This window comes from Oncorhynchus mykiss, chromosome 5 (assembly GCF_013265735.2).
Source record: "Oncorhynchus mykiss isolate Arlee chromosome 5, USDA_OmykA_1.1, whole genome shotgun sequence".
Lineage (NCBI taxonomy): Eukaryota > Metazoa > Chordata > Actinopteri > Salmoniformes > Salmonidae > Oncorhynchus > Oncorhynchus mykiss.
In genome coordinates, this window is record NC_048569.1 from 99,765,533 (window position 1) to 99,792,194 (window position 26,662).

Genomic DNA, 26,662 nt, shown 5'->3' on the forward strand with positions numbered 1-26,662 from the left:
TAAATCCCCCCCCCCCCTTACATTGGCTGATATGGGATTACGCCTATCCAGCACCCCTTTCCACAACGCCTCAAAACCCAGGCCTTGCTGGTAATATCGCTAATTGCTGCACCTAGTCGCCAGTTTTGAAAGCATTTCCCAATGTCATCAGGACATAGATAGACGTCCAATTTCGGCGTCAATGTGTTGGGTCTCTTTAATCAAGGTCTAAGGGCCCGGGGCTTGGACTTCTTCTATTCTAACATATGGAATTGTTTTAAGATGGTCATATGGAATTGTTTTAAGATGGTCATACCAATGATCTTTAGGCTATTTTAATTTTTAGGACCACTGTAAGTATATATAAAAAAAAAAATAACAACTAACAATTATTTGATGATTGAATTTGTCCTTACTGCAATTAGCCCATTTTAAACAGATTTATACAGCAAAACAAACTGTTTGGATGCTATAGGCAGAAGTTGGTACATCGGAAGAGTCCTGTGAAGCTTATGGGGGTCGTAGAGCCAATCGGAGAACACCATCGTATTCGTGAGACTCTCATATTCGTTTTGCACGCCAAACCGTTCGGACGCTACTGATGTCTCCTGGACTGAGAGACTCCATTGTAGCTCTGTCACCTTTCACCACAGGTGCGGTGACATCGGCAGATGGACTGAGAAGCAAACAACCAAAACAACAACTACAAATTAACATAATAAACAAATCTATCTGTTTGTCTAGCTGTCGGCAGATGTGGTGGATTGAGACGCATACAACCACAACAACAACAACAAATTAACATAATAAACAAATATATCTGTTTGTCTAGCTGTCGGCAGATGTGGTGGATTGAGACGCATACAACCACAACAACAACAACAAATTAACATAATAAACAAATATATCTGTTTGTCTAGCTGTCGGCAGATGTGGTGGATTGAGACGCGTACAACCACAACAACAACAACAAATTAACATAATAAACAAATATATCTGTTTGTCTAGCTGTCGGCAGATGTGGTGGATTGAGACGCATACAACCACAACAACAACAACAAATTAACATAATAAACAAATATATCTGTTTGTCTAGCTGTCGGCAGATGTGGTGGATTGAGACGCATACAACCACAACAACAACAACAAATTAACATAATAAACAAATATATCTGTTTGTCTAGCTGTCGGCAGATGTGGTGGATTGAGAACCCAAAAAACTACGACCAAAACAAACCAAACAACAACATATGTCTAGCTTAAACAGACAGATTAGTTAATTATGTTCATTTGATTTTGGCTGGGGGCACAGACATCAACTCTAGGTTTAAACACTGTGTTGAAACAGGCCAGAGGCAGTCAGTCCCAAACAGCACCTTATTCCTTATGTAGTGAAATACATGTGCGTCAGAGCCCTATCGGCCCGTTACGACCTCCATAGGGAACCATTTGGGCCACATCCAAGGAGGAACAGGACAGTCATCAGGAGCACATCGGAATGAACGACTTGGTCATCTTGACATCGGCGAACTGTAGGTGACAACATGAGATGTCAAGTCAGGAAACAGACTGACCCGCCAGTCTAGCTAGACTCAAATCAACTACAAGGCACAAGGCAACAGCAGTAACGCTGAGACCACGGAAGTAGAGGTTTTCATTGGTCTGTACGTCTCTCTGAATAACAGTGTCTGCTGCTAAATGACTACAACGGAGACATGTACATTTGGAGATGAACAACGAGAAAACAGTTTTATAAGGATCAGACATCAGGCCTCTTCAGTGCTGCTTGTACCGAGATCGTCATCATTTCAGGGACATCACAATCGTTGTTTATCCCTTGTTTAGCAATTTCATAATATTCATATTTTTCATAATGTTCATAGCTGTGTGTGCAAGAGAGAAGCTGGCTTAGTGTGTGCATATATGTAGGTGTGTATCTGAACGTGTGTATGTCTCTTTATGTGTGTGTGCGTCTGTGTCTCTGTGTGTGTGTGTGTGTGTGTGTGTGTGTCTCTCTCTGTGTGTGTGTGTGTGTGTGTGTGTGTGTGCGTGTGTGTGTGTGCGTGTGTGTGTGTCTGTGTCTCTGTGTGTGTGTGTGTGTGTGTGTGTGTGTGTGTGTCTGTGTGTGTGTGTGCGTGTGTTTGTCTCTCTGTGTGTGTGTGTGTGTGTGTGTGTGTGTGTGTGTGTGTGTGTGTGTGTGTGTGTGCGTGTGTGTGTGTGTGTGTGTGTCTGTGTCTCTCTGTGTGTGTGTGTGTGTGTGTGTGTGTGTGTGTGTGCGTGCGTGTGTGTGTGTGTGTGCGTGCGTGTGTGTGTGTGTGCGTGCTGCAGCCAGCCAAGCAGGGCTATGGGAGCAGACAGCGGGAACAACAGGGTATCTTGGGTTCAGAGGTCAGTGGTAGCCTTGGCGGTGAGGGCCTGGATACGGCTGGTGTTACAGCTCTTACAGAGGACATGTCCGTCCAGGGGGTAACAACCCTGGTTGTCCCCTTCAGACAGCAGAGAACCACAGTCCTGAAGAGGAGACACACACACACACACACACACACACACAGGGAGACACACACACACACACACACACACACAGGGAGACACACACACACACACGCAGACAAACACACACACACACACACACAAACAGACACACACACAGACAATGTCATATGGTTACACACACCTGCGCATCACACACACAAAGTCCTGATACACATGAACAAAGACCAGTGTTTTGTGAGTCTGTGTGCATGGCTTTGTTAGGATGCAAACAGGGAACAAGGCTATTTTCAGCTCGTAGAGGGGAGACCATAAAGGTGACCAGAGTGGATGGCTGGAAACAGATCCCGGTTCAACTTTATCATATATTAAACATGGTTGGGACTTTATCATATATTAAACATGGAGGTTAGGGCTTTATCATATATTAAACATGGAGGTAAGGGAATACCCCCCTGATTTGGACAAAAATGAATGGCAAAATATTGGCATTGGACAAACCATATACACGATGTCCAATACCACCCAATTTGGCGTTGATTCATGCAAAGTATATTGCAAATGCCATATGGCAATTGCCAATTGTAACACTTCAAAAATCCAATAGTGTGCGTTCCACCGGGGCTTTTCATATTGCAAATGCAACCCAAGTCAACATCCAAAAGCAAAATTTTGAAAAAAGGATTTAAAAAAAAAAAACTTATCACCCCTTAAAAAAGTGCTTTCTGGACCTTTTTTCGAAATTCTTTCGATTTTTTTGTCAATTACACATGTGTAAGAACTGTATGAATATACTTTTGCCATCATAATTATTTTTTTTTTAATTACATGCGCATAAGGCATATGTTTTGTCCATTTGCAATATGATTTCATAGGAAGTCAAAAGTCAAAAGTCAAAAATGTCAAAATTTGGTAAAAAACGTCACACGTCCTTAAAAAAGTGCTTTCTGGACCGTTTTTCAAAATTCTTTCGATTTTTGTGTCAATTACACATGTATAAGAACTTTATCAACATACTTTAGTCATACTTTATTATCATATATATATTTTTTTTTTACTTGTGCATAAGGCACATGTTTTCTCCATTTGGAATATGATTTCATAGGAAGTCAAAAGTCAAAAGTAATGATTTTCCTCCGTGCAACTGGTGATCTGAAATGTGCAACTGGTGATCTGAAATGTGCAACTGGTGACCTGAAATGTGCAACTGGTGATCTAAAATATGCAACTGGTAACCCCAAAAAAAATTTTTGGATTTTTTTTGTTTATGTTTCCTTACTTTTTCAAAGTCACTGTGCATTTGCAATATGTTTTAATGGGCAGGTACCATCACGAATTTGTCATGCTCAAAATTCAAACTTTACTTTGCTCAAACTATACCTTTGTCAACTTGTATTATCATATTTCTTTTTGTTTTACTTGTGCATAAGGCATATGTTTTCTCCATTTGCAATATGATGTCATAGGAAGTCAAAAGTCAAAGTCAAAAGTAACGATTTTCCTCCGTGCAACTGGTGATCTGAAATGTGCAACTGGTGATCTAAAATATGCAACTGGTAACCCCAAAAAAATTTATTTTTATTTTTTTTGTTTATGTTTCCTTACTTTTTCAAAGTCACTGTGCATTTGCAATATGTTTCAATGGGCAGGTACCATCACGAATTTGTCATGCTATAAAAATCCTGCAGGAATGTGAAATTTACTGGCCCGATGAACTCGGGATGGCTTTGCAGTGATTCTGGGTCATCTCAATCGCTCGTTTGGGTTGATTTCAGAATGTCGCTTTTGGTGATGTTTTTTCACTATAGAATCATATTGCAAATGCACGTGCAACTGGTCACCCATAACTAAAAAAAATGTTGATTTCATTATGTCCATTTGTTTATGTTTCCTTACTTTTTCAAAGTCACTGTGCATTTGCAATATGTTTCAATGGGCAGGTACCATCACGAATTTGTCATGCTATAAAAATCCTGCAGGAATGTGAAATTGACTGGCCCGATGAACTCGGGATGGCTTTGCAGTGATTCTGGTTCATCTCAATCGCTCGTTAGGGTAGATTTCAGAATGTCGCTTTTGGTGATGGTACCTCACTGTTTACACATATTGCAAATGTACAAGAGTCGAGTGGACAAGAGTCCATCAGTCAATTGGATATCATTCTGACCACCAAACTGATACAAACTGACACCAAACCCACTTTTTCCAACTCGTTTAGTAGCCAACTATTACATACTTCAGAGCTGGCCCAAAATTCACAACGCCTTCGGTTCAAACCATAAAAAAAACATAAAACACGTAGTTACGTTCTAGCTGCGGGTCCATTTCTTATGTTATGTGTTGGCCTAGCTGAGGTGACCCCGAATCCCAAGTTTCGGCTCGATAGGTCATTTGGTGTCCGAGAAAAACCCTAATTGGTGCTGAAAATCCACTATTTTCCATGACTTGCTACGGGGTCCTTGAATGAGCGATCGGGCAGAAACGTTGGGGTCTGTCTATATGGGCCGAGACGTTCGCAATGCACCTAGTCTTGCGACTCTGGGACATTTCTAAATGTCGTCATTTTTGTGATGCAAAAATGAATTGAAAGTATTGCAAATGTACGAGGCTGTTTCTCGGTTCGAGAACCTTCTAGAGCCACGTAACTCACCACGCACCATCGACGGGAGGTCTAGAACAGGTTTCTAAAGTTTCGGAACTCTAGGTCTGACGGTTCTTTTTTAGCTCCAACAAAGCTAACTATTGCATCCACTGTCTGTCTCTACGCACCCCAATACGTCCCTCCTTCCAAGTTGTGTTTTAGTGTGATTTTTTTTTCCTTTGAATTTTTTTGGGAAAAATGACTGATTTACAGTTCATGGGGGTTGCCTAATCACACATATGAAGTTTTGGCAAGATCAGACTTTTTTAACCCCTCGAAACAGCGCCTGAGACACCAATTATGGCACTTCCGGTTGGCACAGGAAGCTATAAATCAACACATATCCTCATTGGGGTATGCTGTTACAGAATCCTGAGTTTTAAGTCCTTACGTTAAGAACTGACTGATTTACACAGGCTTGAATGCACTATGTCTGTCAAACTGCAGGCAGGGTATGGATATACACTTTTAGGTGCATTTTAACCACTTCCGGTTGGTCCAGGAAGCTTAGAATCAACACAGGTAGACCTCATAGTGGCCTGATGGACTGGTACCTAAGACAGGTTCATACGGCATTCATAACCCATATAGACTTCAGGTTGAAATTAGGGGTGCAGGCAATGTATTCCTATGGGGAGAGAAGTCAATGCAAACTGTTTGATGTAAACACCTTCTTTAAACTATTAAGGGTTAATGCCACACGGTCAAGGTTAGGCTTGCACGGATCGGGAGGACCTTAGGAACATTCCTGTGGTGGAATTTTTCTTCTCACTCTAACGGTTCTCTCACTCTCACCCAAAATCAAATGACATTGTGGGGCAGGCTTCATTTTGGGCCTACTATTCTAATGGTCGCTGCGCCTAGACCGAGCGAGCTACGGTCAAGCGGGATATCTCGTTGAACTCGGTACGGCCTAGGGATTATGGTAATGCCATTTCCTGCTCTCTGTGTCTTTAAGCACCGCACTTTATCACTCCATCCTTCCTGCGTGTGTGTGAGGGAGCTTTTCTTTGACATCTGTTGGGATTAATGACTGATTTACAGTTCAGAAGGGTTACCTAGTCACACATATGAAGTTTTGGAGAGATGTGACTTTTTTAACCCTTCGAAACAGAGAGTGTTACAGAATTACAGAATCCTGAGTTTTAAGTCTTTACGTTAAGAATTGACTGATCTACACAGGGTTGAATGCACTATGTCGATCAAACTGCAGGCAGTGTATGGGTAAACACTTTTAGGGGCATTTTAACCACATCCGGTTGCTCCAGGAAGCTTAGATTCGACACAGGTAGACCTCATAGTGGCCTGATGGACTGTCATAGAAGACAGGTTCATAAGGCATTCATAACCCACATAGGCTTCAGGTTGAATTTAGAGGTGCAGGCAATGTATTCCTATGGGGAGAGAAGTCAAAGCAAGCTGTTTCAAGTAAACACCTTCTTTTTACTGTGAAGGGTTAATGCCACACGGTCAAGGTTAGGCTTGCACGGATCGGGAGGACCTCAGGAACGTACCTGAGGTCGAATTGTGCTTCTCACCCTAACGGTTCTCTCACTGCCACCCAAAATCAAATGACATTGTGGGGCAGGCTTCATTTTGGGCCTTCTTTTTTTCAAGTTCGCTGCACTCAGAACGAGCTACGGTCAAGCGGGGCGTCTCGTTGAACTCGGCACAGTCTGGAGACTATGGTGATGCCATTTTTTGTGTTGATTTCAGAATGCCATTTTGGTGATGGTCCCTCTCCGTTTAAACATATTGCAAATGTACAAAAGTCAACTAGCAAGTCAGTGTCCATCAGTCAATTAGATGTCATTATGACACCAAACGGATATCAATTGACACCAAACCCACTTTTTCCTACTCATTTAGTAGCCAACTATCACATATGTCAGAGCAGGCCCATAATTCACAGCGCCTTCAGTTGAAAACATAATAAAAAGGTAAAACACATAGTTACGTTCTAGCTGCGGGTCCAGTTCGGACATTATGTGAAGGCCTATGTGAGGCGACCCCGAATCCCGAGTTTCGGCTCGATAGGTCATTTGGTGTCCGAGAAAAACCCTAATTGGTGCTGAAAATCCACTTATTTCCATGCCTTGCTACGGGGTCCTTGAACGAGCTATCGGACAGAAACGTTGGGGTCCGTCTCTATGGGCCGAGCCGGTTTCAACGCACCTAGCCTTGTGTCTCTGAGACTTTTCTAAACGTCGTCATTTTCGTGATGCAAAAATGAATTGAAAGTATTGCAAATGTACGAGGCTGTTTCTCGGTTCTAGAGCCACGTAACTCACCACGCACCATCGACAGGAGGTCTAGAACAGGTTTCTAAAGTTTCGGAACTCTAGGTCTGACCGTTCTTTTTTAGCTCGAACAAAGCTAACTATTGCAGCCACTGTCTGTCTCTACGCACCCCAATACGTCCCTACTTCCAAGTTGTGTTTTAGTGTGATTTTTTTTTCCTTTGATTTTTTTGGGGAAAAATGACTGATTTACAGTTCATGGGGGTTGCCTAATCACATATATGAAGTTTTGGACAGATCTGACTTTTTTAACCCTTCGAAACAGCCCCTGAGAAACCAATTATGGCACTTCCGGTTGGCACAGGAAGCTATAAGTCAACACATGTCTTGATTGACATGGCCACTTACAGAATCCTGAGTTTTAAGTCTTTACGTTAAGAATTGACTGATCTACACAGGGTTGAATGCACCATGTCTATCAAACTGCAGGCAGGGTATGGATATTCACTTTTAGGGGCATTTTAACCACTTCCGGTTGGTCCAGGAAGCTTAGAATCAACACAGGTAGACCTCATAGTGGCCTGATGGACTGGTACCGAACAGGTTCATACGGCATTCATAACCTATATAGGCTTCAGGTTGAATTTTGTGGTGCAGGCAATGTATTCCTATGGGGAGAGATGACACTGTAATCTGTGAGATCAAAAAACACTGTTTTACTGTTAAGGGTTAATGCCACACGGTCAAGGTTAGGCTTGCACAAATCGGGAGGACCTTAGGAACATTCATGTGGTGGAATTTTTCTTCTCACCCTAACGGTTCTCTCACTGTCACCCAAAAGCAAATGACATTGTGGGGCAGGCTTCATTTTGGGCCTACTTTTCTAATGGTCGTTGCGCTTAGACCGAGCGAGCTACGGTCAAGCGGGATAGCTCGTTGAACTCAGCACAGTCTGGAGACTATGGTGATGCCATTTTTTGTGTTGATTTCAGAATGCCATTTTGGTGATGGTCCCTCTCCGTTTAAACATATTGCAAATGCACAAAAGTCAACTAGCAAGTCAGTGTCCATCAGTCAATTAGATGTCATTATGACACCAAACCCACTTTTTCCTACTCATTTAGAAGCCAACTATCATATATGTCAGAGCAGTCCCGTAATTCACAGCGCCTTTAGTTTAAAACATAATAAAAAACACATAGTTACGTTCTAGCTGCGGGTCCAGTTCGGACATTATGTGAAGTCCTATGTGAGGCGACCCCGAATCCCGAGTTTCAGCTCGATAGGTCATTTGGTGTCCGAGAAAAACCCTAATTGGTGCTGAAAATCCACTTTTTTCCATGCCTTGCTACGGGGTCCTTGAACGAGCTATCGGACAGAAACGTTGGGGTCCGTCTCTATGGGCCGAGCCGGTTTCAATGCACCTAGCCTTGCGTCTCTGAGACTTTTCTAAACGTCGTCATTTTCGTAATGGTCAAAATGAATTGAAGTTATTGCAAATGTACGAGGCTGTTTCTCGGTCCGAGAACCGTCTAGAGCCACGTAACTCACCACGCACCATCGACCGGAGGTCTAGAACAGGTTTCTAAAGTTTCGGAACTCTAGGTCTGACGGTTCTTTTGTAGCTCCAACAAAGCTAACTATTGCAGCCACTGTCTGTCTCTACGCACCCCAATACGTCCCTCCATCCAAGTTGTGTTTTAGTGCGATTTTTTTTCCTTTGATTTTTTTGGGGAAAAATGACTGATTTACAGTTCATGGGGGTTGCCTAATCACATATATGAAGTTTTGGACAGATCTGACTTTTTTAACCCTTCGAAACAGCCCCTGAGACACCAATTATGGCACTTCCGGTTGGCACAGGAAGCTATAAGTCACCACATATCCTCATTGGGGTATGCTTTTACAGAATCCTGAGTTTTAAGTCTTTACGTTAAGAATTGACTGATTTACACAGGCCTGAATGCACTATGTCTGTCAAACTGCAGGCAGGGTATGGATATACACTTTTAGGGGCATTTTAACCACTTCCGGTTGGTCCAGGAAGCTTAGATTCGACACAGGTAGACCTCATAGTGGCCTGATGGACTGGTACCGAAGACAGGTTCATACGGCATTCATAACCCATATAGGCTTCAGGTTGAATTTTGTGGTGCAGGCAATGTATTCCTATGGGGAGAGATGTCACTGTAATCTGTGAGATCAAAAAACCCTGTTTTACTGTGAAGGGTTAATGCCACACGGTCAAGGTTAGGCTTGTTCAGATCGGGAGGACCTTAGGAACATTCCTGTGGTGGAATTTTTCTTCTCACCCTAACGGTTCTCTCACTGTCACCCAAAAGCAAATGACATTGTGGGGCAGGCTTCATTTTGGGCCTACTATTCTAATGGTCGCTGCGCCTAGACCGAGCGAGCTACGGTCAAGCGGGATATCTCGTTGAACTCGGCACGGCCTAGGGATTATGGTAATGCATTGCATTGCCTGCTCTCTGTGTCTTTAAGCACCGCGCTTTGTCACTCCATCCTTGCTGTGTGTGTGTGTGTGAGAGCTTTTCTTTGACATCTGTTGGGAGAAATGACTGACTTACAGTTTATGGGGGTTGCCTAATCACACATATGAAGTTTTGAAAAGATCTGACCTTTTTAACCCTTGGAAACAGCCACTATGACACCATTTAAGGCACTTCTGGTTGGCACAGGAAGCTATAAATAAACTCATATCCTGATTGGGGTATGCCTTTACATAATCCTGAGTTTTAAGTCTTTACGTTAAGAACTGAGTTATTGTGTTATTTCAGAAAATCATAGAAAATCACAGAAATGTCGCAGAGCTCCGCAGCACACTTTAAAAAGATTCGTATGAACACCCTGCAACTGGATCTGTAACCGTTGAAAAAAAAAAACGCCTATTTGTGACCATCACCAATTTGTCATTGTTCCGTTTCTCTTAAATGACGATAGATAAATGGCTGGTTCTTTTTTTATTGACACCGGAGGCTCCTTGACTTTGACCTGAAGTGGAAAAATAATTTATCTATTTCCATTTTAAGCCTTTAATCCCAAAAAAATGTCCGTAACTCAAAAACCGTTGAGGCCTAGACGCCATCCCGTTCGGGGCCAACTGCCCATTATGCCAAACCTACGCTCACCAAGTTTCGGCTTCGAAATATTTTCCGTTTTTGAGATAAGGCCCCGTCGTGACTCGTGATGTTTTGCCAAATTGCCATATGATTCCGTATGCCATCTGGTGGGAATTTCCGGGATGGCGGAAAAACGGTCCGAAACTTGTTTATTTTATTAAACGGAAACCGAACGTCCGACAAAGTTCATTCGATGACTTCCCGGTAGGTCCGGCCCTACCGCACGGCCCGACGCCGACCGCGAATTTTACAAACGATTTCGGACGTCTAGTAAGGGACCGTACATTTGCAATATGGACTTTTTCACTGATCATATATTAAACATGGTTAGGACTTTATCATATATTAAACATGGAGGTTAGGACTTTATCATATATTAAACATGGTTAGGACTTTATCATATATTAAACATGGTTAGGACTTTATCATATATTAAACATGGTTAGGACTTTATCATATATTAGAGGTATCATGGTAGAGGTAACACTGTAACACTGTAAAGTAGAGGTAACACTGTAAAGTAGAGGTAACACTGTAAAGTAGAGATAACACTGTAAAGTAGAGGTAACACTGTAAAGTAGAGGTAACACTGTATAGCAGAGGTAACACTGTAAAGTAGAGGTAACACTGTACAATAGAGATAACACTGTAGAGGTAACACTGTAAAGTAGAGGTAACACTGTAAAGTAGAGGTAACACTGTACATTAGAGATAACACTGTAGAGGTAACACTGTAAAGTAGAGGTAACACTGTAAAGTAGAGATAACACTGTAAAGTAGAGATAACACTGTAGAGGTAACACTGTAAAGTAGAGGTAACACTGTAAAGTATAGGTAACACTGTACAGTAGCGATAACACTGTAAAGTAGAGGTAACACTGTAGAGGTAACACTGTAAAGTAGAGGTAACACTGTAAAGTAGAGATAACACTGTAAAGTAGAGGTAACACGGTAACACTGTAAAGTAGAGATAACACTGTAAATTAGAGGTAACACTGTAAAGTAGAGGTAACACTGTACAGTAGAGGTAACACTGTAAAGTAGAGGTAACACGGTAACAATGTAAAGTAGAGGTACCACTGTAAAGTAGAGGTAACACTGTAGAGGTAACACTGTAAAGTAGAGGTAACACTGTACAGTAGCGATAACACTGTAAAGTAGAGGTAACAATGTACAGTAGAGGTAACACTGTAAAGTAGAGGTAACACGGTAACACTGTAAAGTAGAGATAACACTGTAAAGTAGAGGTAACACTGTAAAGTAGAGGTAACACTGTACAGTAGCGATAACACTGTAAAGTAGAGGTAACACTGTAAAGTAGAGGTAACACTGTAACACTGTATAGTAGAGGTAACACTGTACAGTAGAGGTAACACTGTAAAGTAGAGGTAACACTGTAACACTGTATAGTAGAGGTAACACTGTACAGTAGAGGTAACACTGTAAAGTAGAGGTAACACGGTAACACTGTAAAGTAGAGGTACCACTGTAAAGTAGAGGTAACACTGTAAAGTAGAGATAACACTGTAAAGTAGAGATAACACTGTAGAGGTAACACTGTAAAGTAGAGGTAACACTGTACAGTAGCGATAACACTGTAAAGTAGAGGTAACACTGTAAAGTAGAGGTAACACTGTACAGTAGAGGTAACACTGTAAAGTAGAAGTAACACGGTAACACTGTAAAGTAGAGGTAACACTGTAAAGTAGAGGTAACACTGTAAAGTAGAGGTAACACTGTATAGTAGATACACACCTCACAGCGGTAACACTGCACGTGGAAGTCTCGATCCAAGGCCACGATACGAACAGTCTCTTCCTGGCCTGGAGCTGGCATGATGGGCTCAGAACACACACTGCAACGAGGGGCAAACTTTCTAATAGGGGAGGATGGGAAAGACAGAGGAGTAGTAGAGGGGAGGGGGACAGAGAGAGGAGAGAGAGGCAGAGGGGAGAGGGAGAGAGACAGAGGGGAGAGGGGAGAGGGAGAGAGACAGAGGGGAGAGGGGAGAGGGAGAGAAAACATTTGAATGTACCTATGAATACAAATAAACTGTGTAATCAATTAGTGATCTTCTAACTGCAGGTGACTGAACTAAAGACATACATCAGAATCAAGAAGTGAGGTGGCTTGGTGATTGGCTCAGAACCAGAAAAGTGAGATGGGTGGAGTCTTTGTGATTGGCTCAGAATCAGGAAGTGAAGTGTGTGGTGGCTTTGTGATTGATCAGAACCAGGAAGTGAGACGGCTGGTGGCTTTGTGATTGGCTCAGAATCAGGAAGTGAGGTGGGTGGTGGCTTTGTGATTGGCTCAGAACCAGGAAGTGAGGTGGGTGGTGGCTTTGTCATTGGCTCAGAACCAGGAAGTGAGTTGGTTAGTGGGTTGGTGAAAACAGCCTCATCTGTTCGTTGACAAAGGGTGCAATCTTCTGCCCAGGCGTTGCTGACGCCAGATATTACAGCGCCTGGATAAGTATTTTACATATCAGTTAACCACATCATATGTCATAGCAATCTGTCAGTCGATGACACAGATGATGACGTGGCACGCAACCTTTGGTTGATATGTGAAACGTCTGCGCAGGGGAACACGACCAGACTGCTTTGTTGAAGTCAGGCTTGTCACACCGTTAGCGGCGTTGGCATGGGAACACAACCGGACTGCTTTGTTGAAGTCAGGCTTGTCACACCGTTAGCGGCGTTGGCATGGGAACACGACCAGACTGCTTTGTTGAAGTCAGGCTTGTCACATCGTTAACGGCATTGGCATGGGAACGCGACCAAAGACTGCTTAGGTGAAGTCAGGCTTGTCACACCGTTAGCGGCGTTGGCATGGGAACACAACCAGACTGCTTTGTTGAAGTCAGGCGTTGGTAGAAAGTGAATGCTTCAGGTTTTCAGGGACACAGTATTTTCAACCTAACTTCTGTTTCCCGTGAAAAACACAAGTGTGGACTCTGCTCAGGTGAAGTCAGGCTTGTCACACCGTTAGCGGCGTTGGCATGGCAACACGACCAGTCTGCCCTGGTGTCTTTCTACCCCTGCTACTTCGTCATCAGGAATTAACAAGCAGGTTTTTTACTTCACAAGACTCGTTTACTGTCTGAACGTGACGTTAGAAGTCTTTACTTCACAAGACTTGTTTACTGTCTGAACGTGAGGTTAGAAGTCTTTACTTCACAAGACTCGTTTACTGTCTGAACGTGACGTTAGAAGTCTTTACTTCACAAGACTCGTTTACTGTCTGAACGTGAGGTTAGAAGTCTTTACTTCACAAGACTCGTTTACTGTCTGAACGTGAGGTTAGAAGTCTTTACTTCACAAGACTCGTTTACTGTCTGAACGTGACGTTAGAAGTCTTTACTTCACAAGACTCGTTTACTGTCTGAACGTGAGGTTAGAAGTCTTTACTTCCCAAGACTCGTTTACTGTCTGAACGTGACGTTAGAAGTCTTTACTTCACAAGACTCGTTTACTGTCTGAACGTGACGTTAGAAGTCTTTACTTCACAAGACTTGTTTACTGTCTGAACGTGAGGTTAGAAGTCTTTACTTCACAAGACTCGTTTACTGTCTGAACGTGACGTTAGAAGTCTTTACTTCACAAGACTCGTTTACTGTCTGAACGTGAGGTTAGAAGTCTTTACTTCACAAGACTCGTTTACTGTCTGAACGTGAGGTTAGAAGTCTTTACTTCACAAGACTCGTTTACTGTCTGAACGTGAGGTTAGAAGTCTTTACTTCACAAGACTAGTTTACTGTCTGAACGTGACGTTAGAAGTCTTTACTTCACAAGACTCGTTTACTGTCTGAACGTGACGTTAGAAGTTTTTACTTCACAAGACTCGTTTACTGTCTGAACGTGACGTTAGAAGTCTTTACTTCACAAGACTCGTTTACTGTCTGAACGTGACGTTAGAAGTCTTTACTTCACAAGACTCGTTTACTGTCTGAACGTGAGGTTAGAAGTCTTTACTTCACAAGACTCGTTTACTGTCTGAACGTGAGGTTAGAAGTCTTTACTTCACAAGACTTGTTTACTGTCTGAACGTGAGGTTAGAAGTCTTTACTTCCGTTTCTCTTCACAACTTAACGTACAGGCCATTTATTAGCCAATAAAATGAACATACTTGGGTGTTTGTGTGACCCTCTGTGTGTGTGTGTCCCTCTGTGTGTGTGTGTCCCTCTGTGTGTGTCCCTCTGTGTGAGTGTGTGTGTGTGTTCCTCTGTGTGTGTCCCTCTGTGTGAGTGTGTGTGTGTGTTCCTCTGTGTGTGTCCCTCTGTGTGTGTGTGTGTGTGTGTCCCTCTGTGTGTGTCCCTCTGTGTGTGTGTCCCTCTGTGTGTGTGTGTGTGTGTGTCCCTCTGTGTGTGTCCCTCTGTGTGAGTGTGTGCTTGCCGCAGCTCCCTTTACTTGTGGAAGTCGTCGATGCAGTGGATGTGGTTGGCATCGTCCACAGTGAAGGGGATACCGTCCAGGCTGCGTTGACACACCACACAGGTGAAGCAGTGTGGGTGGTAGGCCTTCCCTGTAGCCCGCAGGATACGCTCCATGATGGGTTTACTGCAGATGTTACAGGACTCCAGGGTGTTCTGAAACATACACGGACCAACAAGGAAAAGGTCTCATTCAATAACAGAAAACTCAAGAGATGTCGTCATTGGAGAACATGTGTAAATGTAGCAAGGGAGATGTGTTTCCCTTGATAGAAACGAGAGGTCATTACTTTAAACAACCGACAATGTAGCATTATGACAATGATGGTCAATTAATCAGAGGCAATATGGTGTGGTCCACCCCTTACCATATGGACATGTGGTACAATAATTCACTGGGCTAATAAGAGTGAATAATGGGCTCCTATGGGGGGGGGGATTTAACCTTTATTTAACTAGGCAAATTCAGATGAGAACCAACGGGGTACAGTGGGTTAACTGCCTTGTTCAGGGGCAGAACGACAGATTTTTACCATGTCAGCTCTGGGATTCGATCAAGCAACTTTTTGATTACTGGCCTCTGCACTCTAACCACTAGGCTACCTGCCGCCCCTACACTCTAACCACTAGGCTACCTGTTGCCCCTACACTCTAACCACTAGGCTACCTGCAGCCCCTACACTCTAACCACTGGGCTACCTGCCGCCCCTACACTCTAACCACTAGGCTACCTGTTGCCCCTACACTCTAACCACTAGGCTACCTGCAGCCCCTACACTCTAACCACTGGGCTACCTGCCTCCTCTACACTCTAACCACTAGGCTACCTGCCGCCCCTACACTCTAACCACCAGGCTACCTGTCGCCCCTACACTCTAACCACTAGGCTACCTGCCGCCCCTACACTCTAACCACTAGGCTACCTGTTGCCCCTACACTCTAACCACTGGGCTACCTGCCGCCTCTACACTCTAACCACTAGGCTACCTGCCGCCCCTACACTCTAACCACTAGGCTACCTGCCGCCTCTACACTCTAACCACTAGGCTACCTGCCGCCCCTACACTCTAACCACTAGGCTATCTGCCGCCCCTACACTCTAAGCACTAGGCTACCTGCCACCCCTACACTCTAACCACTGGGCTACCTGCCGCCTCTACACTCTAACCACTAGGCTACCTGCCACCCCTACACTCTAACCACTGGGCTACCTGCCGCCTCTACACTGTAACCACTAGGCTATCTGCCGCCCCTACACTCTAACCACTAGGCTACCTGCCACCCCTACACTCTAACCACTGGGCTACCTGCCGCCCCTACACTCTAACCACTGGGCTACCTGCCACCCCTACACTCTAACCACTGGGCTACCTGCCGCTTCTACACTCTAACCACTGGGCTACCTGCCACCCCTACACTCTAACCACTGGGCTACCTGCCTCCTCTACACTCTAACCACTAGGCTACCTGCCTCCTCTACACTCTAACCACTAGGCTACCTGCCGCCCCTACACTCTAACCACTGGGCTACCTGCCACCCCTACACTCTAACCACTGGGCTACCTGCTGCCTCTACACTCTAACCACTGGGCTACCTGCCACCCCTACACTCTAACCACTGGGCTACCTGCCTCCTCTACACTCTAACCACTAGGCTACCTGCCTCCTCTACACTCTAACCACTAGGCTACCTGCCGCCCCTACACTCTAACCACTAGGCTATCTGCCGCCCCTACACTCTAACCACTAGACTACCTGCCACCCCTACACTCTAACCACTGGGGTACCTGCCGCCTCTACACTCTAACCACTAGGCTACCTGCCACCCCTACACTCTAACCACTGGGCTACCTGCCGCCTCTACACTGTAACCACTAGGCTATCTGCCGCCCCTACACTCTAACCACTAGGCTACCTGCCACCCCTACACTCTAACCACTGGGCTACCTGCCGCCTCTACACTCTAACCACTGGGCTACCTGCCACCCCTACACTCTAACCACTGGGCTACCTGCCTCCTCTACACTCTAACCACTGGGCTACCTGCCTCCTCTACACTCTAACCACTAGTCTACCTGCTGCCCCATAAAGTTGTTCAACAATCTAAGGTTGATGGCCAGGATATGGATTCCATCCAACGCTAGCTTCATACACCGTGGCCTGGGGAGTAGCTACGTTTTTTTCTAGAGCTAGGTAGCTACATTATTTGATAGGCTATGCTGCTATTATACTAGGCTATGATACTTTGAGGTAACTAGCTATATACATAGCATCTCCCAACGTGTTAGCCAGCTTGCTTTCGTTAATGTTTAAACTTGAAATGCCTAGCTAAGATCCCTGCTTGCTAATGGTAACTACCTAGCTAGCCAACTAGCTATCTAGCTCATAATCAAGTAAACCTTACGACATGTTTGATGCATGTTGCCAGCATTGCTTTCAATAATGTTTCAACTAGAACTGACTCGCTAAGATTCCTGCTAGCTAAATATTCAAAGCAAACCAGCTAGCTAGCAATTGAGGGCTTCAGCTAACCCTAAACAAGACGCCAACAACATTATCGTTTACTATATAGGGCAACAAAAATAATGATGACAGATCATTAGACAAGAAAGGCAGTTGCCAGACACCAGTCCTGTTTCAGAGTAATGGAAGACACTGGAATCAGACTGGTCCTATTTGATCGGGTCAGAAGATAAAATACTTGAATACACATATCACAACCACCATTGATAATGTAATCAGTGCTGTGTGTGTGTTTGCATGTTGTAAGGAGGCGCATGTTTCCCATCCACAGTGACCGCAATGGACTGCTGCTGGGTCTGTAATGCCAACCAATCAGTGCCATTTAGGCACATGTCCCTTATGACTTAGCTGTGAATCAGGATCTCTGATTGGTATATCAGGTATATCTCTCTAGTCACCCCCAAAACCAATTCTTTCTTTGGCCGCCTCTCCTTCCAGTTCTCTGCTGCCAATGACTGGAACGAACTACAAAAATCTCTGAAACTGGAAACACTTATCTCCCTCACTAGCTTTAAGCACCAACTGTCAGAGCAGCTCACAGATTACTGCACCTGTACATAGCCCACCTATAATTTAGCCCAAACAACTACCTCTTTCCCTACTGTATTTAATTAATTTATTTATTTTGCTCCTTTGCACCCCATTATTTTTATTTCCACTTTGCACATTCTTCCACTGCAAATCTACCATTCCAGTGTTTTACTTGCTATATTGTATTTACTTTGCCACCATGGCCTTTTTTTGCCTTTACCTCCCTTATCTCACCTAATTTGCTCACATCGTATATAGACTTGTTTATACTGTATTATTGACTGTATGTTTGTTTTACTCCATGTGTAACTCTGTGTTGTTGTATGTGTCGAACTGCTTTGATTTATCTTGGCCAGGTCGCAATTGTAAATTAGAACTTGTTCTCAACCTGGTTAAATAAAGGTGAAATAAAATAAATAAAAATTAAAATTGGCTGTGTTCAATTTGTGTATTTACTGTTGGCTTCCGTGACTGTTTCGGGGACAGTCTTTCTCTCCCTCTATTTCTCTGTAATAGGAGCTGGGTTAGATCTGTAAGTCAGGCTCATTCATGACCAGTATCTGTGACGAGAGAGAGAGGGGGTCTGGAGCTCTGACAAACAACACATAAGGAACTAAAGGTGATCACTAATAAGACAGTGAAATCAGACTCTGAGTCACCTTCACTCACCAACAACAGGTTCAGGTCAGTCAGTACCTTATTCAATGTCCAGGGTACTGGAGTGGTTGTATGTACAGGTCAGTACCATAACCTTATTCAATGTCCAGGGTACTGGAGTGGTTAAGGTAAGGAACTAGAAGCACAAGCATTTCGCTACACTCTCATTAACATCTGCTAACCATGTGTATGTGACAAATAAATTTGATTTGATTTATATATAAAAAAGTGACTGGTAGCAGGATACACATTTAAACAGGGCTGAAAAGTGACTGGTAGCAGGATACACATTTAAACAGGCTGAAAATTGACTGGTAGCAGGATACACATTTAAACAGGGCTGAAAAGTGACTGGTAGCAGGATACACATTTAAACAGGGCTGAAAAGTGACTGGTAGCAGGATACACATTTAAACAGGGCTGAAAAGTGACTGGTAGCAGGATACACATTTAAACAGGGCTGAAAAGTGACTGGTAGCAGGATACACATTTAAACAGGGCTGAAAAGTGACTGGTAGCAGGATACACATTTAAACAGGGCTTAAAAGTGACTGGTAGCAGGATACCACATTTAAACAGGGCTTAAAAGTGACTGGTAGCAGGATACACATTTAAACAGGGCTGAAAAGTGACTAGTAGCAGGATACCACATTTAAACAGGGCTGAAAAGTGACTGGTAGCAGGATACCACATTTAATCAGGGCTGAAAAGTGACTGGTAGCAGGATACACATTTAAACAGGGCTTAAAAGTGACTGGTAGCAGGATACACATTTAAACAGGGCTGTAAGGCCTTCAGAAAGTATTCACACCCCTTGACCTATTCCACATTCTGTTCTGTTTCAGCCAGAATTTAAAATGAATTCAATTGAGAATGTGTCACTGGCCTACTCACAACACCCCATAATATAAATGTGTTATATTGATTTTTTTTTACAAATGAATTAAAAATGAAAATCTGAAAAGTATGGCAAGCCTAAATACGTTGAGTGGTTCTGGTCTAGAATGTGTGTCTACGTTGAGTGGTTCTGGTCTAGAATGTGTGTCTACGTTGAGTGGTTCTGGTATAGAATGTCTCGCTCTCTCTCAGAGAGATTCTGATTAGCAGTGTATTCTCAAACACAAACACAGTTGTTTTTCACCGGCCTAGCGACCGCCGTTCCCCTCTCTGATTGGTGAGTGGGTCAGAGGGAACTGTAAATACATCCACTTTGTGATGACTGCAGGTTTTCCCCCCTCCAGACTGGAAGGCTCGCTGGGCAGGCGGCCCGCAGGGGAAGTGGCAGACCCATCCAACTCTGTCTGATCTCAGACATCCCTCTCCTTAATATCTACTCTGCCATTTGTTACTCCCAATATTTCATAAACAATGATTTGCCCTCTCTAAACAGCCGGCGGAGATATAATCAATTAGCTGACTGATGGGCCGTGTGATTGGCTGATGGGGAGGGGGCTGTGCTGTGCTCAGGCATTTGCTGGATCTCTGCATCTTTCTCTCTGCATTTCTCTCTCTCTACCTCTGCCTCTCTCTCTCTCTCTCTCTCTCTCTCTACCTATGCCTCTCTCTCTCTCTCTCTCTACCTCTGCCTCTCTCTCTCTACCTCTGCCTCTCTCAATTCAATTCAATTCAATAAAAAAAAAATTAACAGTAAACATTACCCTTAAAAATGATCCAAAAGAATAAAGACATTTCAAATGTCATATTATGTCTATATACAGCGTTAATTATGTCTATCTACAGTGTGGTAACGATGTGCAAATAGTTAAAGTACAAAAAGGGAAAATAAATAAATCTAAATATGGGTTGTATTTACAATGGTGTTTGTTCTTCACTGGTTGCCCTTTTCTTGTGGCAACAGGTCACAAATCTTGCTGCTGTGATGGCACACTGTGGAATTTCACCCAGTAGATATGGGAGTTTATTATTATTATTATTATTTTTTGAATTATTTGTGGGTTTATGTAATCTGAGGGAAATATGTCTCTCTAATATGGTCATACATTGGGCAGGAGGTTAGGAAGTGCAGCTCAGTTTCCACCTCATTTTGTGGGCAGTGAGCACATAGCCTGTCTTCTCTTGAGAGCCATGTCTGCCTACGGCGGCCTTTCTCAATAGCAAGGCTATGCTCACTGAGTCTGTACATAGTCAAAGCTTTCCTTAAATTTGGGTCAGCCACAGTGGTCAGGTATTCTGCCACTGTGTACTCTCTGTTTAGGGCTGTCATGACGTTGAACTGTTGGGGGAGGTTTATGACCCCCATAAATACCTTCCCCCGTTTCTCTCTCTCTGCTCTATAGAGCTGACTTTTGAAAAGACCTTTGTTAACATAGAGATTCTGGGAACATCAAAAGGAAACTGAACCATATTACGGTAATCCAACCAGTTGAAAATATGTGTTGGTACTTAATGAATATGATGTCAGATCAGTTGGCGTCTGAGACATTATTACCGATGATAGGATGACATAAACTCTACAGTGGAAAGTCTACACATTATAGTTATCAGATTCACATGGAATTGTTGTGCGATTTAAATGTTTAAATATGAAACTATTTGTGAAAAGATTAAATGTAATTTTAGCTTCTTAATGAGAGAACGTTTTGTCATAAGAAAACCACTCTGCTCATTCAGAGGCCCTCTGCTCAAGTGAACAGACCTGGGTTGTAAACTATGAAACACGCCCATCTTTCACCACTATATAAACACGTAGGTGAAAATTAAACTTTCTGTTCCGAGGACATGATGGTCCTAGGTTAAAAGGGCTCAGATAATAACCTAACGAAATTAGCATTGTGTTCAAGGTGAAGATCGACACGCCGGAAGGATGAATTTCGACTATACCAGCCAGATTATAGCACTAGCTTAAAAGTATCACAACTTGGTATGAACTTTGAACTCTTATTCACTCCAGAAGTGAGTTAGCAGCAGCCGCTGTAAACGTGGGCTAGGAAAGGATGGACGACGTATACAGTCTACAGTCTAACACACACAACGATACTACAACGTATCCAGTTTACCACCAGAGACATTCTTCAGAGGACAAGAGATCCCTGCAGGGCAACACGGCCTTCCATCTATGACCAACCTATTGAAGCGCAGCTCAGAGTAAATATTCCTTTTCCAAACGGGCGTTTATTTAGAATGCATAAGATTCTGTATTTATGATAGCACAGCTTCTCCAGTTGTTTCTTAGTCTTCCCGCTCTTTCATTCAAAACCCAACCCCCTTTCTTTGTGTAACCAGACGTCATATCTGTTCCGTCCGCCCGGGACGTTTTCCTTTATGACATCATTAGTAATCAATGCAATCCATTCTGTGTAGATGTAATCCTGTGTGATTATTTAGGTATTTTGTAAATAAATAATTCAACCACATTTTGTATTGCTGATTCAACTTTGTGAAGATAACCAAGAATTTAGAACTTTCAGATGAGACTGAATAAAGTGACGATTAAATATTGACTACTACCGATGTAAAAGATTACTAGGTCTTTAACTTCTTTGGGACTGGGGGGCTGTATTGAGTAGCTTGGATGAATAAGGTGCACAGAGTAAACTGCCTACTACTCAGGCCCAGTTGTTAATATATGCATATTATTAGTAGATTTGGATAGAAAACAGTCTGAAGTTTCTAAAACTGTTTGAATGATGTCTGTGAGTATAACATAACTCATATGGAAGTCAAAAACATGAGAATAAAATCCAACCAGGAAGTGTGAAATCTGAGGATTGTAGTTTTTCAAGTAATTTCCTATCGAATATACAGTCTCTATGGGGTCATATTGCACTTCCTAAGGCTTCCACCAGTGTCCCTGAACAAAGAAGGGGGTCAAAAACAAAAGTAACAGTCAGTATCTGGTGTGGCCACCAGCTGCATTAAGTACTGCAGTGCATCTTCTCCTCATGGACTGCACCATATTTGCCAGTTCTTGCTGTGAGATGTTACCTCACTCTTCCACCAAGGCACCTGCAAGTTCCAGGACATTTCTGGGGGGAATGGCCCTAGCCCTCACCCTCCGATCCAACAGGTCAAAGACGTGCTCAATGGGATTGAGATCCGGGCTCTTCGCTGGTCATAGCAGAACACTGACATTCCTGTCTTGCAGGAAATCACACACAGAACGAGCAGTATGGCCGGTGGCATTGTCATGCTGGAGGGTCATGTCAGGATGTGCCTGCAGGAAGGGTACCATATGAGGAAGGAGGATGTCTTCCCTGTAACGCACAGCATTGAGATTGCCTGCAATGACAACAAGCTCAGTCCGATGATGCTGTGACACATCGCCCCAGAACATGACGGACCCTCCACATCCAAATCGATCCCGCTCCAGAGTACAGGCCTCGGTGTAATGCTCATTCCTTCGACGATAAAACACGAATCCGACCATCACCCCTGGTGAGACAAATCCGCTACTCGTCAGTGAATAGCACTTTTTGCCAGTCCTGTCTGGTCCAGCGACGCTGGGTTTGTGCCCATAGGCGACGTTGTTGCCGGTGATGTTTGGTGAGGATTTGCCTTACAACAGGCCTACAAGCCCTCAATCCAGCCTCTCTCAGCCTATTGTGGACAGTCTGAGCACTGATGGAGGGATTGCGCGTTCCTAGTGTAACTCGGGCAGTTGTTGCCATCCTGTACCTGTCCCGCAGGTGTGATGTTTGGATGTACCAATCCTGTGCAGGTGTTGTTATACGTGGTCTACCACTGCGAGGACGATCAGCTGTCTGTCCTGTCTCCCTGTAGAGCTGTCTTAGGCGTCTCACAGTACGGACATTGCAATTTATTGCTCTGGCCACATCTGCAGTCCTCATGCCTACTTGCAGCATGCCTAAGGCATGTTCACAGGCCCTGGGCATCTTTCATTTGGTGTTTTTCAGCGTCAGTAGGAAGGCATCTTTAGTGTCCTAAGTTTTCATAACTGTGACCTTAATTGACTACCGTCTGTAAGCTGTTAGTGTCTTAACGACCGTTCCACAGGTGCATGTTCATTAATTGTTTATGGTTCATTGAACAAGCATGGGAAATAGTGTTTAAACCCTTTAAATGAAGCTCTGTGAAGTTATTTGGATTTTTACGAATTATCTTTGAAATACAGGGTCTAGTTTATAACTAATTCAAGTATTTTTAGCCAGATCCTAATTGGTATGTCTAATTTTATGTTCCTTTTGATGGCATAGAAGATCCTTCGTGCATTGTCTCTCAGCTCATTAACAGCTTTGTGGAAGTTACCTGTGGCGCTGATGTTTAGGCAGAGGTATGCATCATTTTTTTGTGTGCTCTAGGGCAACAGTGTCTTGATGGAATTTGTATTTGAGTTCCTGGCAACTGCACATTTTTTGGAACACCATTTTTTTGTTCTTACTGAGATTTACTGTCAGGGCCCAGGTCTGACAGAATCTGTGCAGAAGATCTAGGCCCTCCTTGGATGGTGACAGAAGCACCAGATAGGTAGACATTTGACTTCAGATTCTAGTAGGGTGAGGCCAGGTGCAGGAGACAGTTCTAGTGCCCTCGCCAATTTGTTGATATATATGTTAGAGAGGGTGGTGCTTAAGCTGCATCCCTGTCTCACCCCACGGCTCTGACGAAAGAATTCTGTGTTTACTGCCAATTTTAACCGCACACTTGTTGTTTGTGTACATGGATTTTATAATGTCATATGCTTTCCCCCCAACACTACTTTCCATCAATTTGTATAGCAGACCCTCATGCCAAATTGAGTCAGAAGCTTTTTTTGAAATCAACAAAGTATGAAAAGACTTTACTTTTGTTTTGTTTGTCAATAAGGGTGTGCAGGGTGTCTGCCATGGTATTTTGGTAAAAAGCTAATTTGACATTTGCTCAGGACATTGTTTTCACTGAGGAAATATTGGAGTCTACTTTTAAAGATAATGCAGAGGATTATTTCCCGAGATTGCTGCAGACGCACGCTACTATTCAAATTTTTGTCTCCACTTTTGTGGATTGTGGTGATCAGGTTAAAAAAATGAATGCTTAATTGAGCTGCTTTTCTGTTGTTCTTTCTTTTCTCTTAGTGTATTTCTGTATTGTTTTAGTGTTTCACCATAGTGAAGGTTTCTGATTTTCTGGGTCTTTATGTGTTTTTGATGGATATGTTCCTTAATTTCTTTCTTTCTTTTCCATTACATTATTCATCAAAACCATTTGTCATTGTTGTTAGTTTTTATCTTAGGTTTCCTGCTGATAGGTTAAATATATTGTTCAGGCCTCCTACTCCTAAGTTAAACCTCTCCGGGGTATGTGGGACACTAGCATCCCACCTGGCCAACATCCAGTGAGATTGCAGAGCGCCAAATTCAAATACAGAAATACTCATTATAAAGATTCAGAAAAGATACAACTATTTTCCATAGGTTTAAAGATTAACTTTTTGTGAATCCAACCACGGTGTCAGATTTAAAAAATGCTTTACGGCGAAAGCAAACCTTACGATTATTTGAGAACATAGCCCAGCAGACAAATCATTACAAAGAGTAACCAGCCAAATAGAACAGTTACACTAGTCAGAAAGAGATACAAATTAATCACTTACCTTTGATGATCTTCAAATGGTTGCACTCAGCAGACATTCATTTATTCAATAAATGTTCCTTTTGTTCGATGAAGTCTCTTTATATCCAAAAACCTCAGTTTTATTTGCGCGTTTTCTTCAGTAATCCACAGGCTCAAACGCAGTCACAACAGGAAGACAAAAAAAATCAAAATTGTATCCGTAAAGTTCATAGAAACATGTCAAACGATGTTCATATTCAATCCTCAGGTTGTTTTTAGCCTAAATAATCGCTAATATTTCAACCGGACAATAATGTTGTCAATATCAAAGGTAAACAAGAAAGGCACTCTCTCGGTCGCACGCATGAAAACGCTCTGTGACACGGCAGGGTCCACTCATTCAGACTGCTCTTACTCCCTCATTTTTCAGAATACAAGCCTGAAACAATTTCTAAAGACTGTTGACATCTAGTGCATAGGAACTGCAATTTGACTCCTAAGTCTATGGATACTGTAATGGCATTGAATAGAAAACTACAACAACAACAAGAAAATCCTACTTCCTGAATGGACTTTTCTCAGGTTTTCACCTGCCAAATCAGTTCTGTTATACTCACAGACAATATTTTAACAGTTTTGGAAACGTTAGAGTGTTTTCCATCCAAATCTACTGCATATCCTATCTTCTGGGCCTGTGTAGAGGGCAGTTTAATTTGGGCACGCTTTTCATCCAAAATTCCAAATGCTGCCCCCTACCCTAGAGAAGTTAAACCTTCACTATTACAAGAAAACATTTTGCCCAGGAAGTTGTCTAGGAGGGACTGGATTTGTTGTTGGCAAATAGTTGTTTGGTAGGTTTCTAAACTACCTTCCTTCCTAGCATCTCTTAATAGTATACCGTTTGTTTGACTTCGATGCCTCATGATTAAGTATTGCTCTGTTCAAGTAGATTGTGATTTTGCTGTGATCTGATAGGGGTGTTAGTTGGCTGACTGTAAACGCTCTGAGAGACTCTGGGTTGAGGTCAGAGATAAAGTAGTCTACAGTACTACTGCCAAGAGATGAGCTATAGGTGTACCTACCGTAGGAGTCTCCTCGAAGCCTAGCATTGACTACGTACATCCCCACCTAGTACATGTCCCTGGGCCTGGAATAGGTTGATCTCCCTCTCTAGGATGGAGAAGCTGTCATAGTTCAAATGCAAATTCATTACTTAAAAATCAAACAATGTGATTTTCTGGATTTTTGTTTTAGATTCCGTCTCTCACAGTTGAAGTGTACCTATGATAAAAATTACAGACCTCTACATGCTTTGTAAGTAGGAATACCTGCAAAATCGGCAGTGTATCAAATACTTGTTCTCTCCACTGTAGGTAGCACACAGGAGGACATTTTTCTCTGTTAAGATAATTTCCTTTTGAATTTCTAGCCAAATATAAAATGTTCCTGTTTTTATTAATTTAATAGAGTGAGATAGGTCTGTACTATAACAAATGAGCATACCCCCTGAGTATCTTCC

General features: G+C 43.0%; 1 protein-coding gene across 1 annotated transcript in view; it reads right to left on the reverse strand.

Annotated features, from left to right (window-relative positions):
• Positions 1-2,233: 2,233 nt before the first annotated feature.
• LOC118964739 (lipoma-preferred partner homolog) overlaps positions 2,234-26,662 on the reverse strand; it is an 89,818-nt gene continuing 65,389 nt past the window's right edge. The window contains exons 3-5 of the mRNA XM_036979089.1: positions 14,900-15,078; positions 12,246-12,366; positions 2,234-2,490 (exon numbers count right to left, since the gene is read on the reverse strand). Of these exons, the coding sequence (XP_036834984.1) occupies positions 2,362-2,490; positions 12,246-12,366; positions 14,900-15,078 (429 nt within the window). The 3' untranslated portion in view covers positions 2,234-2,361. The remainder of the gene's footprint in view (positions 2,491-12,245; positions 12,367-14,899; positions 15,079-26,662) is intronic.